This window comes from Barbus barbus (assembly GCF_936440315.1).
Source record: "Barbus barbus genome assembly, chromosome: 47".
Lineage (NCBI taxonomy): Eukaryota > Metazoa > Chordata > Actinopteri > Cypriniformes > Cyprinidae > Barbus > Barbus barbus.
In genome coordinates this window covers 3,357,642-3,371,802 of record NC_136725.1, presented here as the reverse complement: position 1 = coordinate 3,371,802, position 14,161 = coordinate 3,357,642, and the positions used below count along the sequence as shown (strand labels likewise).

At 37.1% G+C, this 14,161-nt stretch overlaps 1 protein-coding gene across 2 annotated transcripts in view; it reads right to left on the bottom strand.

Annotated features, from left to right (window-relative positions):
- Positions 1-338: 338 nt before the first annotated feature.
- The window catches only part of plppr1 (phospholipid phosphatase related 1), a 54,462-nt gene continuing 40,639 nt past the window's right edge, over positions 339-14,161 (bottom strand). For both annotated transcript variants that reach the window (XM_079411329.1, XM_079411328.1), the window contains exons 3-8: positions 13,680-13,868; positions 11,123-11,255; positions 8,589-8,839; positions 7,056-7,232; positions 3,219-3,350; positions 339-1,072 (exon numbers count right to left, since the gene is read on the bottom strand). In XM_079411329.1, coding sequence (XP_079267455.1) covers positions 1,040-1,072; positions 3,219-3,350; positions 7,056-7,232; positions 8,589-8,839; positions 11,123-11,255; positions 13,680-13,868 — 915 coding nt within the window. In that variant the 3' untranslated portion in view covers positions 339-1,039. The remainder of the gene's footprint in view (positions 1,073-3,218; positions 3,351-7,055; positions 7,233-8,588; positions 8,840-11,122; positions 11,256-13,679; positions 13,869-14,161) is intronic.

The following is a 14,161-nucleotide window of genomic DNA, read 5'->3' as shown; positions in this document are numbered from 1 at the left end:
ATCGAAAGGTTGCGGGTTCGAGTCCCCGGCCGGCAGGGATTGTAGGTGGGGGGAGTGAGTGTACAGCGCTCTCTCCACCCTCAATACCACGACTGAGGTGCCCTTGAGCAAGGCACCGAACCCCCAATTGCTCCCCGGGCGCCGCAGCATGGCTGCCCACTGCTCCGGGTGTGTGTTCACGGTGTGTGTGTGTGTGCATTTGTTCACTACTCACTGCTGTGTGTGTGCACTTGGATGGGTTAAACGCAGAGCACCAATTTCGAGTATGGGTCACCATACTTGACAATACGTCACGACTTTACTTTTACTTTAAAAAAATGAAACTCACTCAAGTTATTGAACTCAGCTACAGACTATTTATTTGACAGACTACTCAGGAAAATATATTTAGCATTTCAAATGAAATGCAAACTTTAAAGAAAAAACAAAACACAAGTCGAGAATAACAGGTTATTCAAACAGTGTTGTGTATTTCATGCTGAGTACATGGCCATTCAAAGATGCCCGAGGAGAATCCGATACAACGACGTGTAACAAATCAACACGTTTTCTTTAAATCTTACACCAAAAAATAGGTATACCAAAAACATTCCTGGAAAATCAGCAGGCAAAGTTGATCAAAATGCTTTATACAGATAACAAAAAGAATACAAAATGATCTTTGTCCAAAAATGTACAGGAAAAAAATCTAAATAAAATCATTCTTTGTACAAATACCACATAACAACATCGATATTTGAATTACATTATATATAGACTGTATATATTTACTTTTTGTGATGTAAAACATGACAAAGAAGGCAGAAATCTGGACATGAATTGAGCAGTGTCGACATTATGAGGGAAAGCTACAGCACTCTCTTATACAAAATGTACAAAACAGCTGCTTCTAGGTACAACTAGTTACAACATAATACTGCCTTTTTTCTTTTCTTTTACTTGTTAATTTTTTTTTACAGTATGCCACAGTACAAAAAAAACCTTTTTGTGCCTAGAAGTGTTGAGGTGAAGCGAACGTGACCCGGTGCTGCCCCCTTAGTCATGTGACTTCAGTCATGGACGCTGAATGGTTCTGAAAGACAAGCAAAATTGCACTCAGAGTCGTGCTGCACCGTTCCAGATGGTAGTAAGCATTTGACTCATTGTGTAAATGCTTATTGCACATCAGGCGCATTAAACAGAAACACCAGAGAGCCGTGGAGCAGAACGTGTAATTTCACAATGCCAATTCCTGTTGAATCAATTATCGTACTTGGCCAGATCGTGACAGAACACCTGATTTTCCTTGTTTCCCCAAACACATTGACTTTTGGTTTGGTTTTGGTTTTCTCAGCCACTAGGGTGTTAAGCTGGTGTCGGAAGCGAAGGAGAATTCCTCTGACCCACATCTGCTGCTGCAGGCGCTCGAGGTATTTTACTGGCTGGCTGTCAATAGAGACATCTCACAAGATTGTCCCTGCTGTAAACAGCATTGAAATGAATTTGTAGAAGCAGCATTGTATTTCCCTGCTGTGTAAGGTGATAAAATGCATCTTTTGGGGCGTTTTGGAGAGAATAAATGGCTAAATCAAAGCCTTTGGGGGGTTTTTTTGTACTCAGGAGCCAAATAAAGGAACTACTGCAGGGATGGCTTAAAGGTTCAAGTGGGTTTACAAAAAAAGCAAGGCTAATTTCAGCCAAATATGCACTGAAACTAATGTTGGTGATACCACTGTAGGTATACAATCCTTATTACATTCCTTGTGCCTTCAATGTAAGTTACCATGTATTAAATGATTCTATGTGACCCGTGCTAGCAAAATGAATCGGAATGCGCACCGTCTAATTTTGAGCTACAGGTAAAAGCATGTCAGTTTTGGTCAAATTTGAGGTTTTCACAAAAATTAGTTCATTAAGCCCTTGTCTAGTGATCCCAGTGCTCCCAAATAGTAATAGTAAACATCTAAAATGATTTTCTGAGAGGAGCACCTTTTTCTCTGCTCACTTCTGGACGACTGCTGCTGCTTCTTACCACAAGTTAAAGGTCTATTGTTGCAAAGTGCAGCATTCCAGCTTTGTGAATATTCATATCGAATTCTCAATGACGAGTCCAAACCAGTGAAATATGATTTTCAAACCCATGATGAAAACACCGCGCTGACTGACATTTGCAAAGCGCATGCATAAGACGTCCCTCTCCGTGAGTGCGCGATCTCCCTATACAGTACATTATTGCGAAATATGTCTTGGTGAGATTCACACAAATATAATCTGTTGTTTTACATGAACATTTAATTAGGTGCAGGTGCACTTAGGGCATGTCAGAATCCACTTGTTCTAGTGTAACGACAGGAAAAACGGTCGGCACGCCCAGCGCATGGTCTAAAAGGGTTGTCCCTATTCTTAATGAGTAATGGGTGTGTTTTGGGCATACGGGCAATAAACCAATCAGGGTCTCATCTCTCATTCCCTTTAAGAGCCAGTTGCGCTTGCACCATGGCGGATTCGCTATTTACACGGCAGAATTTGCAAGCGCAAAGACTGAACGCGTCTCCTGGCAGGAAACGGAGCTGCTTGTACGCAAGCAAATAGGAAGCCTAATTCTGATGCACACAATGACTATCCATTACGATATGTAGGCATTTTTATATTTATGTAGCCTACACAATAATAATATTTTACACTGTAATCCTTTAATTTTTAATATTTGGCATGTTTGTGTGCTGCTGCATGAAAAGAATTGGAAGAAAATATGCAATGTTGCTTGGTGATTTTTCTTTGGAATCTTTATACTCAAAATCAACTCTGCTGACCTTATCGCCTTCAAACGGATGTAGCTCAGTTATTTTGTGTCAGATTCCAACAAGTCATATATAATTTTGAAGGTATTTTAATGGAGAATGTGAAAATGAAAATTTGCACATTCCGACTCATTTTGCCAGCACAGGTCACATTTAAAGAACTGTAACATCACATTTGTGCTGTTGTACTGAATATCAGTATGGCCTCATTCTTACAGTGCTGACATTAAGTGCAACAACACTCTTGCTTGTGTGATATTGCTCTAAATAAATGATATGTAAGTTATGTGTAATGCAAGATATTAAGTGTTGTCAAATTCAAACTAGTAAAATAGCAAGATCCATACTACAATAAACTGTATGAAACAAAACAAACGCTGATCACTGTGAGCAGGACAAGAGAGAGATGATTTCCTGCGATGCTGAAGATGACATTACCTGTGCGCTGAGTGTCTCGAGAGGGCTTTCCACACGGGGGAATGTCATCAAGGGAAGGCCGCGGTAATGCTCCTGCTTCTGTTTGGTAGGAGTGGAGTGAGTCCCTTTGAAGTTGTTCACTACACAGATTCCCTACCATGAAAAAAGCAACTTTTGAAGATTGCTATAGATACAGTATCTACTAAGTCAAAAATACATATTAAATTAATACACAATACTTCACATTGTCAATTTTTGCATATGAATTTTTTTATTGATGATTAAAAAAAAAATTCTTACTGCCTTATTAATAATTAAATTATTCTTAATAATAATAATAATATTTTTAATGATAATAATAATACAATTATTATTGAATTATTACATTTTACTGACCCTTGTTTGAAAATGCATGCTGTTCAAAAAAGTTTGGAGTCGGTAAGATATTTCAAAATCTTTGAAACAAGTCTCTTATGCAAGTCTCTTATGTATCAAAAATACAGTAAAACCAGCACAATAGTATTACTATTGAAAATAATAGTACTTTAATGTATTTTAAATTTGTATTTATTTATTTGGTGGTAAAGCTGTACACATACAAACATATATATACAGTGCCGTGAAAAGGATTTTGCCCCTTCCTGTTTTTTTTTTTTTTTTGCATATGTCTCACACACAAGATTCAGAACATAAAACAAATGTTAATATTGCACAAAGATAAATAGAAAATGCAAAATGCAGTTTTGAAATAATTATTTAATTTATTAAGGGGGTCATATGTGATTTCAAGTTTTCCTTTCTCTTTGGAGTGTTACAAGCTGGTTGTGCATAGATAAGATCCCTGAAGTTGCAAAGACTAAAGTTTTACCATGTTTGAATGAGGGGGGTGTGGCAGAGTATTAACTTTGATAAAGAATATCTCTTTATCAAAGTTAAGACTCTGCCACGCCCCCTAAAACAGCTCATTCAAACACGCCCCACATCTTGACGTCAAGATGTGGAAATATTTGCATAATGCAGCCCAAATGTTCACGCATAGAAAGAAGGCGTGGTTTCAGTGTGCTTGTCGGAAGGAGGGACTTTGAAGAAAACGAAGCGCTTGAGGACCTACAATAATGTACAGTATTTGAAAAATAATGTGTTTTTTGAACAATAAAACGTCGACATATTCTGTTACACCAAATACACAAAATAATTTTTAAAAAAGCTTCATATGACCCCTTTAAGGGAAAAAAGCTGTTCAAACCTGCCTGGCACTGCATGAAATATTAATTGCCCCTAAATGTTATAACTGGTTGCAGACCTGCCAATCTTTGAAATTTTTTTGGAGTACCACTTGTGTGATGGCAATGGTGGGTTGGGGGGGTGTATATGATATATCCTGATATTTTGTGAGGAACTGCTGTGAGGCATGGACTCTTTTTGGTTTCTCTTTAGATCTGCTGCTCTCTCTCTCCCTGTCAGTGTCCTCATCTGATGTCGTGTTTTTTTGGGGGGGATTTTTGAGCTGCAGAGCATGAACACACACACATTTTTCTGGCACATCAACTTTACACTACTTTGCCAACTTAAATGCCTGTTGAATAAGCAAACTAGCTTGAAAATCATGTAGTGTTAGGATAACGTTATTCATGTTACATATTTCCCAAAGGCCTGCACTCAGTCACATACGACAGCTGCACGATTCTGGATAAATTGAGAATCATTTTTTTTTGTCTCAAACAGAGATCACGATTCTCCCACGAAACAAAATAATGTGTGACAAAATATCATTGCTGCAGCCTATTTAAAAGTGTTTAATTTGAACAAATTATTAAACATTTAAATTCATATGTATTTATAATATATTTAGTTCATATTAAAATTATGAAAGTGGGTTGAATGAATGATTTAATGTCTCACTCAAATACTTCACTTGTTTCTTTACTGGATGAATCAGTGTTTTTAAACGAATCTCTTGATTCAGTCACAAATACATTTAAGTCACTTTTCTCCACCTAGTGGTGAAAATGCAATCGACACAAACGTTATTTGAAGCTATTTCAAAAGGTCTATTTTGATCGCTACCATAAACATCAGTGTTTATATCTGAACTATTAACTTATGAATGACTGTAATACAGAAATAATACTGTGTAGTTGAAAAGACTGTCTGTGAAGCTGTTACATGGTAACTGTCTGCTCTGTCAGCAGCTGAATGTTCCGGTAAGACTTTTTTAAAGGTTTATTAGACACAGGGGCGAAGCTCTAGTGCAAATATAGCAGTATTTATCCAAGTACGTGCACTTTTCTGGACTAAAAGCCCTAATATTAGGACGCTGTTCAGTGAGTGCAGCTATATGAACACAAATAAACCGCAGCAGATCTGACTGAATATGAATGAGTGCTTTTATTCTATTCACAGTTCGTCTAGAATATCAATGCGATCACGTCGACTCCAGAGGATTAAGTTAACTCAACTCAACTTTTTAACTTTCCACATCCATCCCAACCTGTTTACCGTAGTTGTAAGTACCGTGTGTACTGTCCTCTTTTAAGAAATCAGACGGCGGGAGTAAAAAAGGTACGAGGCCGAGCGGGATTTTGCTTTGCTGTCTATTTGCAGTCTCTTTTTAATGATAGGTCTACGCATTTGTCAATCATCCCACTTGCTAGATGGGGAATGAACCCCGTGCTCTGATTGGTTGAAGTGCTCTTTCATTGCTGTTGCTTGACGGGTTTGTGCTGCACAAAGGCGTCACCAGGTTTTTGCGTAGTTTAAAGTGACAAATCGTATCTGTGTACTTTGAGGTCAAAATGCGTGCCCGCTACGCAAAATGCGTACAGGTTGGCAGGTCTGAGGTTGTGTCACCCTTTGCAGCAACAACTGCAATCAAGTATTTGCGTTAACACTTAATAATGAGTCTTTCACATCGCTGTGGAGGAATTTTGGCTCACTCTTCTTAGCAGAATTGTTTTAATTCAGCCACATTGGAGGGTTTTCACGCAGGAATTAACTGTTTAAGGTCATGCCACAGTATGTCATTCAGATTTAAGTCTGGACTTTGACTTGGCCACTCCAAAACCTTAATTTTGTTTTTCTTGAGCCATTCAGAGGTGGACTTGCTGCTGTGTTTGGGGTCATTGTCCTGCTGCATAACCCAACTGCGCTTGAGCTTGAGCTTGAGGTCACAAACTGACGGCCAGACATTCTCCTTCAAGATTTTCTGATAAGAGTGCAGAATTCATGGTTCCATCAAGTCGTCCAGGTTCTGAAGCTGCAAAGCAGCCCCAGACCATCACACTACCACCACCATGTTTGACTGTTGATATGATGATCTTTTTATGAAATGCTGTGTTGGTTTTACACTAGATGTAACGGGACATGCACCTTCCAAAAAGTTCAACTTTTGTCACATCAGTCCACAGAATATTTGCCCAAAAGTCTTGGGGATATTCAAAATATTTTTTCGGCAAATGTGAGACAAGCCTTTGTGTTCTTTTTGGTCAGCAGTGGCTTTTTCCTTGGAACTCTCCCATGGATGCCGTTTTTGCCCAGTCTCTTTCTTATTGTTGAATCACGAACACTAGGCTAGTGAAATCTAACTCAGCTTTCTAAAATAATGTGGTTAATCACAGTTCTATCATGATTTAACAGGAGGGGGCAATTAATTTTTCACGTAGAGGGCCAGGTAGGTTTGGACATCTTTTTTCCCTTAATGAATAAAATCATCATTTAAAAACTGCATTTTGTATTTACTTGCATTATCTTCGTGTAATATTAAAATGAGCTTGATCTGAATCTTTTAAGTGTGACAAACATGCAAAAAATAAAAAAAACAGGAAGGGTTTATAGTGTGTGTAAAACGATGAAACTCACTAGAAAAAGAGCTATGGAGCTTCCTAATATGAATCCAGCCACGACGTCTGAGCAGTGATTGCGGTATTCTGATACACGGTTCAATCCAGTCAGGAAAGCAGCGCACAGGATTCCTAGACAAAGTACAGGCTTGGCCAGACGACTGCTTTTCGTCTTGATGGTGCTCGTGATGTACATCTGAAACAGGCAAGAGCACACACACACATACACACACACAGAAGCTCAGGAACCGATTTATTCAGTGGATTTATTGTGCAGCAGGTGACTGTGAGGAAATCAAGCTTAAATAAATAAACGCCGCTTGCTCCACCTCAGGGAAATTATGGCCAATTATGGAGAATGGAATCAGAGTAAATAACCTCTTATTCCCATGAAAGAGAGAGAAAGAGAGCTGCTCTAAACTCAGCTCAACCAAAGAGAAGACTTCATCGCAAACCCTGCGATTCAACATCACTAACCTGACATCAAAACACACTGAAGATCTATTCAAAATCAGTGTAAGAAACCCCATTTCTCGCATCAGTTTCAACTAAATGTATAGTTACACTAATTGCCTTTGTATGGCAGTCATTTTTGCTGCAGTAATTTGATCAAAAATACAGTAAAAACAGTGAATAAGTAACTAATTAACTTTCTGTGTGTGTTGTGTGTGTGCGTGCGTGCGTGTAAAGTTTGTTTTTCAGGACTCGCTGATGAATAAAAATTAAAAAAATAACAGCAATTATTTAAAATATAATAAATCTTTTGTAACACCATAAGAAATGTCTTTGTCACTTTTGTTAAATTTAATGCATCTTTGATGAATAAAAGTATTAATTAACTTTTTTTCTTCATCTTCTGGATTACCTCTAACTAACATCACTAACTTGACATAAATTATTTGAATTTTAGCTAAATTTGGTTACAATTATTGCCTTTGTATAGCAATGTACAGTTGGTAATATTAGGTAAAAACACGTGTACACATTTTGCAATATAAATCAACATGTTTGTACTTTTATTTTGCTTTTTTACCAAAAAGTTTACTTGAATACTGCTTTTAGATACCTGAAAAACATCAAACACTAATTAATTTAAACTGATAATAATATTTAATTTCTTAAATGTGTATTTGATAACATATTAGTGTTTGGTTTTGGTATCTAAATTGGGATTCACAATTGTGAAATTAAATTAGTATTGGTAACAACTTTGCATAAAACAAGCTGTACAGGTATCCGTTTAAAACGCAGTGTAACTAGATTTTCCCTGTATAAAAATTAATACAAGACACTAAATTACAAACAACAGGCCATTTTTCAAGCATCCTCATTTTTCAGGGTCTGTCCTAACTGAACATGAACCCATTTGGATTTTGGACCAATTCTATTTCAAGACTAATTGCTTTGGACCTGGTTGGGACAACTTTTGTGTAAAGCAAATTTATTTTCCAGGTAAACAAACCATGAAGTATGAGCCAGTTGAAATCAAGTTGGAATTCAACACATAACAGACAAAACTAAACAATTTTAAACCCACACTGCAGTGCCTTACAGTAACGTAGACGGCGGAGTAGACACTGAGCGATGCATCTTTGGATGGGAAGGACCTCCTGGCTCTCTCCACCACCACCTGGTTCCCAGTGCAGATGTTTCCATTGGCGATGAACTGGTGGTTGAAGTGACAATCCATCCCGGTGTAATTTGGCTTGCAGACGCTCAGGAAATACGGCGCCAAATTGCCAGTTGCTACCTGGCTGGCGTTGACAAAGATGTCAGTGGCAAACAGGCCAAATGCGAAGACACCTGCGGTGAAAAACAACAACAACAGAAAACTATTCATCTTGTTGCTCCCAATCAAGTCTCAAAAATATAAGCAAATCAGACAAGGGCTTGGAGGACGCCTAGGAATACCAATGATGGAACGATGTTATTTTTATCTTCAACCAGAAGTAATTACAAATGCCCACTAGAGCAAAAGCTACAGTTGCATACATCATTTGGCACCAACAAAACTACTCTACTAAGCTTAGTATCTTATGCATGTAATTATTGATGTCCTCTTGTTATGAGAATTCTCTCAAACGGACGTTTTCCAACTGATTTTTGTGGAATACAATGGCAACCGACTTGTTTCACCATGAAACTGTGCGTATGTGAAGTAGATTACAATTCATGGTGTCTCTGAAAGTATGAAGGGTGTCGATGAGCAAAAAGTTGAGCTACTGGAGAGAGAAAGACAAAAGATATGTACTCTCCGGCCACAATTGCTCAAGAATGCAATCCAATGGTCCATATCACCTCAATCCCAAGCCTCAGAGGACACCATTACCAGTCTCCACTACATTATGCATCACATCCAGCAAAGCAACGCTCCCCATGTTTCTCATTTTATTTTACATCAGGCTTTGGGTGGGCAGCATGGACATGTGTACTGAAACCAGCATTCTGTAAATATGAATGCATAAAAGAAACACTGCAAGGGAAAGTTTTATTGGAAAGTTGTGTTGATCTGTCATTATGTCTGTAGCAAACATTTAAAATTGATGTGTTGTGGAGGTAGAGTTGTGTATTCGGCCTGTTACTAATCAATAAAAAACAACCACAGCTCAGCAGTTTTATTGAAAACTTGCACTTTTAAAATCTCCAGGTAAATCATACCATCCTAATAAAGTCAAAGATTTATTGGATCTGTGGTGCACTTTTACTTTTAAGAGCTCGCTAAAGTATTATTAGCAATATTTGCTTAGTACTTTTAGCCATTTTAGAGAGTATCATAACGCATATGCACGCTTTCCCCCAAGCGCAAACAACACTTAATACACAGATTACGTTCATGCGCGCACTTTTCCCCACGAACGTTAACAACTCTGATTACGTCAAATACGTCCTTAGGGGCTCTCCAAAATTGCGGAAGACGTAACTCAGGGGAGTAGAATGGTTGAGTAAATTGTTATTTTCATTATCTTTGCGCATAAAAATATTCTCGTAGCGTCGCAAAACTGAAGTTGAGCCACTAATGTCACATGGACTGTTTTACTGATGTATTTACTATGTTTCTGGACCTGGTAACATTTCAGTTGCATTGCTGTCTATGGGAGGGTCAGGTAGCTCTCCGATTTCATCAAAAACATATTAATTTGTGTTCCGAGATGAACGAAGGTCTTACGGGTTTGGAACGACATGAGGGTGAGTAATTAATGACAGAATTTTCATTTTGGGGTGAACCAACCCTTTAAGTCTAAAGTGTATAGCCTATTAAGTCTACTGGGTTTCCAGGGTAACGGCTGCATTTCTGCTGTTGCTTCAGTGCCATCTGCTGTCAGAGAGTGAATGTGCGCGTTATCCAGAGTGTCTCTCACGCGCTTCTCATCCGTGCTTGTTTACATCAGAGTGCACACGCATCTTTGACACAGCTTAAAGCGTTGTTGTGCATTGTGACCAGTTTTTGAAATAAGAATTTGAAATAAATTATTCTCAGTATTTTGAAGTTCCCACGATAGCAATATCGTGCATGTTCATTATCGTGATATATCACATTACCGAATACCGGCACATGTCTACATGTTTCTGTCATCACTCTATGTGCTCTCTTGTGCTCACAAGAGATTTTTTTTCTTCAAAAGACATTAATTGCCATGCTAAATAATTAATAAAATCCCTTTGCCTTGCTGAGCCAATAGGAAAAGGCCTGCAAATAGCACAATCATATAACGCTCTCCACAGGAAGTGAGGAAACACATAATTGTAGCTCCAGTGTTACTAAGTATTTTTAGACATTTAATACATATAATTATCCAATATTACTTCCAGAAATTAAGACATTATCTTCCCAGCCCTAATATATGCACACAGTATCCACCCCAAAATGACTGTCAGTGTATTAGATTAAAATAAAAAATGTATATATATATTATATATATATATATATATATATATATATATATATATATATATATATATATATATTCATTCATTATCTTACCATGTTCCCAAGATATCAGTTTTAGGCACTGAAAAATCCAAAGGATGCTGAGCTAAAGTGTTAATAATAAAAAGCGAAGTTATTAATAAAAAGTAAAGACTCACCAATAAACCTAATGATTCTGCGGATGAGAGGGTTTAGGTAGCAGCACTCGCCCGTCACAATGGTTTTCTCCTGGGCTAGGAGAGCTTCTCTCGTGGACTTCATGATATACATGGAGATCTCACCAACAAATATCTGCAGACACAACAAAAAATTTAAGTACATCAAACTCTTTCTATAGTTTCTATAATACCTCCATTTTATGAGCAAAATCAGGTTTTCAGAAGTCTTTTGTGGCGTGAAATTGAGTGAACCTCTAATGATCAGTTCACTATGCCCTTGTATTATTTGGAGTAAACCAACTGTAGCTAAACACAGTGTTTCGCACTAATGACATCAATAATGACGATACAATAACAAACAAAATTCATACTTTGACTCCTGGCACAAGGCATAAATATTCAAAGGTGTAAATCAAATGTTTTAAATACTTTTAGAAACTAAGCAATATTTCAGCCCAAAATGAAAACTGTCATCATTTATTCGCCCTCAAGCTGCTCCAAATCCATATGTACAGTTTGCAAAGCGCTCTCTCACTCTCTCTCTCATTTCGGTTATGATTAATTTTCTTTATGAATACTTTATGCAGTAATTTTCAATCTAAACACAAATGTAAGATAATTGAGAATTTAAAACTTAAATATGGGACTGTTCCTCACGCACACACACACACACACACACAAAATGTGTTTTTAGAAGATTTATGTTACAGTTTTAAAAAAATGTATATAGGATAAAATTGGATGCGTAATATTTTTCACAGCATCAGTCACGTTGCACATGAATGTGTCTCTACTGAAACAGAGTCATGAAACATAACTAAACAAGAAGTTAAAAAGATGGAATTTACTAAGAAAGACCCGCTGATGGAATAATTTGCATAAAATGGACGTGTTTGACCTGAAAAGAAATGATAGTGACAAAAGTGGAGCCATTTGGGGATTTGCACCTAAAAGATCCAGCATTTCACAGGCCACTTTGAAGTCAGATATTTCTCAGCCACTGACCATTTCTGAAGTTAGCAAACGCAAAGGAGGGTTTCCATTTAGTTTCATGTTGTACCACAGAGGAGAGAAAGTTTGTGTCATAGGGAGGGCAAAATTGACGAGCAGAGGCTGCTGCTGCAGTTCTTTATACCTCTGGAGTCAAACTCAATTTGGCTTGATTAAGGCTGAAAACACACAAGCTGATTTCTGTTCTTGGAATGATGGAACTGAACTGCAGTGTTCGTCTCTGAATAATACAGTACAGATGAAACGCTGAAAACCTGCTGCTTGAGATACAGACTGAGGTATAAAGATGAACTGCATTAAAACGGTTCAAGAAACCTACAAGATGTTCTGCCATGCATATGTTATATTTTGGTGAATGTCATAAAGGTGATCATGTAAAAATCAAGGATTTTTTTCCGATATAAAATTATGCAGTCATTAGTTCAATGCATAATTTTATTTTATTTTGAATGCATAATAAAATGAAGACAATTTTGGTTGTATTATGGCATTTTCTGGCATAATACATTTTCCCCAGTCCCAAAGAAAGAAAGAATAAGGGTGTGATGACAGAAGATCCATACTGGGGTGAATTATCCTGTAATTGTTCTTGATAAAAAGTCAAATTAAAATATTATAGACATCCTCAAGGTATGTCTAATCTGAAAAATTACCTCTGTAACTCCTAACTGCTTCATTGCACTTCTGATAAAGACCCAAACAAAGGCAGTAAAACTGAGACCATCATTTTCAGCAGAAATAAAAATATATTCACTGTAATTTGTCTTTAGTGCTCGATGTTTTATGATCTATGTGGTTATTAAAAGGATATGAGTCACACTGAAACTCCACTCTGGAGACTCAATTTCATTTCCCCTTCATGTTTTACACCTGCTCTTAATTGAAATGTAAAGTAATAATAATGTTAATTTAATAATAATATTTATTGTATGTTGGTATTGCAGTGCCCTCTGGTGTTCATGTCCAACAATCACAAAAAAAAAAAAATTCAATTTTTTTTTTTTAAATAAACTGCAGAAATTTTTATTGAAATATTCCATTATTTACTCTTATAGCTCTGTTTTACAAATCTGTCTGCCAGAGATATTTAGATCCCAGTTTCACTAACTGTGCAACATTCAACATCAACTGTGTAGGATTTTGTTTTTCCTTTTATATAATAACAACTATGCGATGCGATGTGATATATGACATATGATGAAAAATATAATACTATGAGTTTGGAATGAACTCAAAGTTCGGAGAAAAATGGTTTCAACAACAACAAAAATAAATAATAATAATAATTATTATTACTATTATTATAATTACTATTATTGTCGTTGTTGTTGTTGTTGTTGTCTCCCACCCTCTCTGAACTTTGGAAAACCAGACTGTTGTTAATGTTTAGATATAGTATTAAAAGCAGAAGGATACTGAACTTTTACATTTTAAAAAGCTGATTACATCACCAGAAATTAAAAATCAAAACATAAAAAACCTAAAGCAGGTGGAGCTCAGTACTGAACTAGTTGGTTATTGGTGATCTTGAGGCAGTGGTACTCACGATGGCTGTGGGTGCAGCTGCCACCACGCAGTAGAGGATGAGAGGAGGGATGAAGCTGCTCTCCTCCACCCCGGGGTACGGCTTCATCAGGTCAGCGTCGTTACAGAAGAAGCCCTGGATATGGATCCCAAACGTGTCTGTGCATTCAAAGTAGTACGCCAGCAGAACCGTCCCGGCCATGATTACCAACTGGAAAGAGAACAAAGAAACAAACTTAACAAACGTATCTGTTGAGCAGTGTTATTAGTGACTATTTACAGTAATATTATTGCTTTGTGCAGTAACTAGTAGTATAACTAATTATTAATAAGATTTCAGTAATAATATTACAGTTGCCATCCATAAAACAGCTCATTACATAGTTAATTTTGATGACTCAACCTCTACTGATTTGAAGTCCAACAATCCAATAATTAGATTTATTTTCATCATTTTCACGGCTCATGAACACATCAAGTCAAGTCTGCTTTATTGTCAATTCT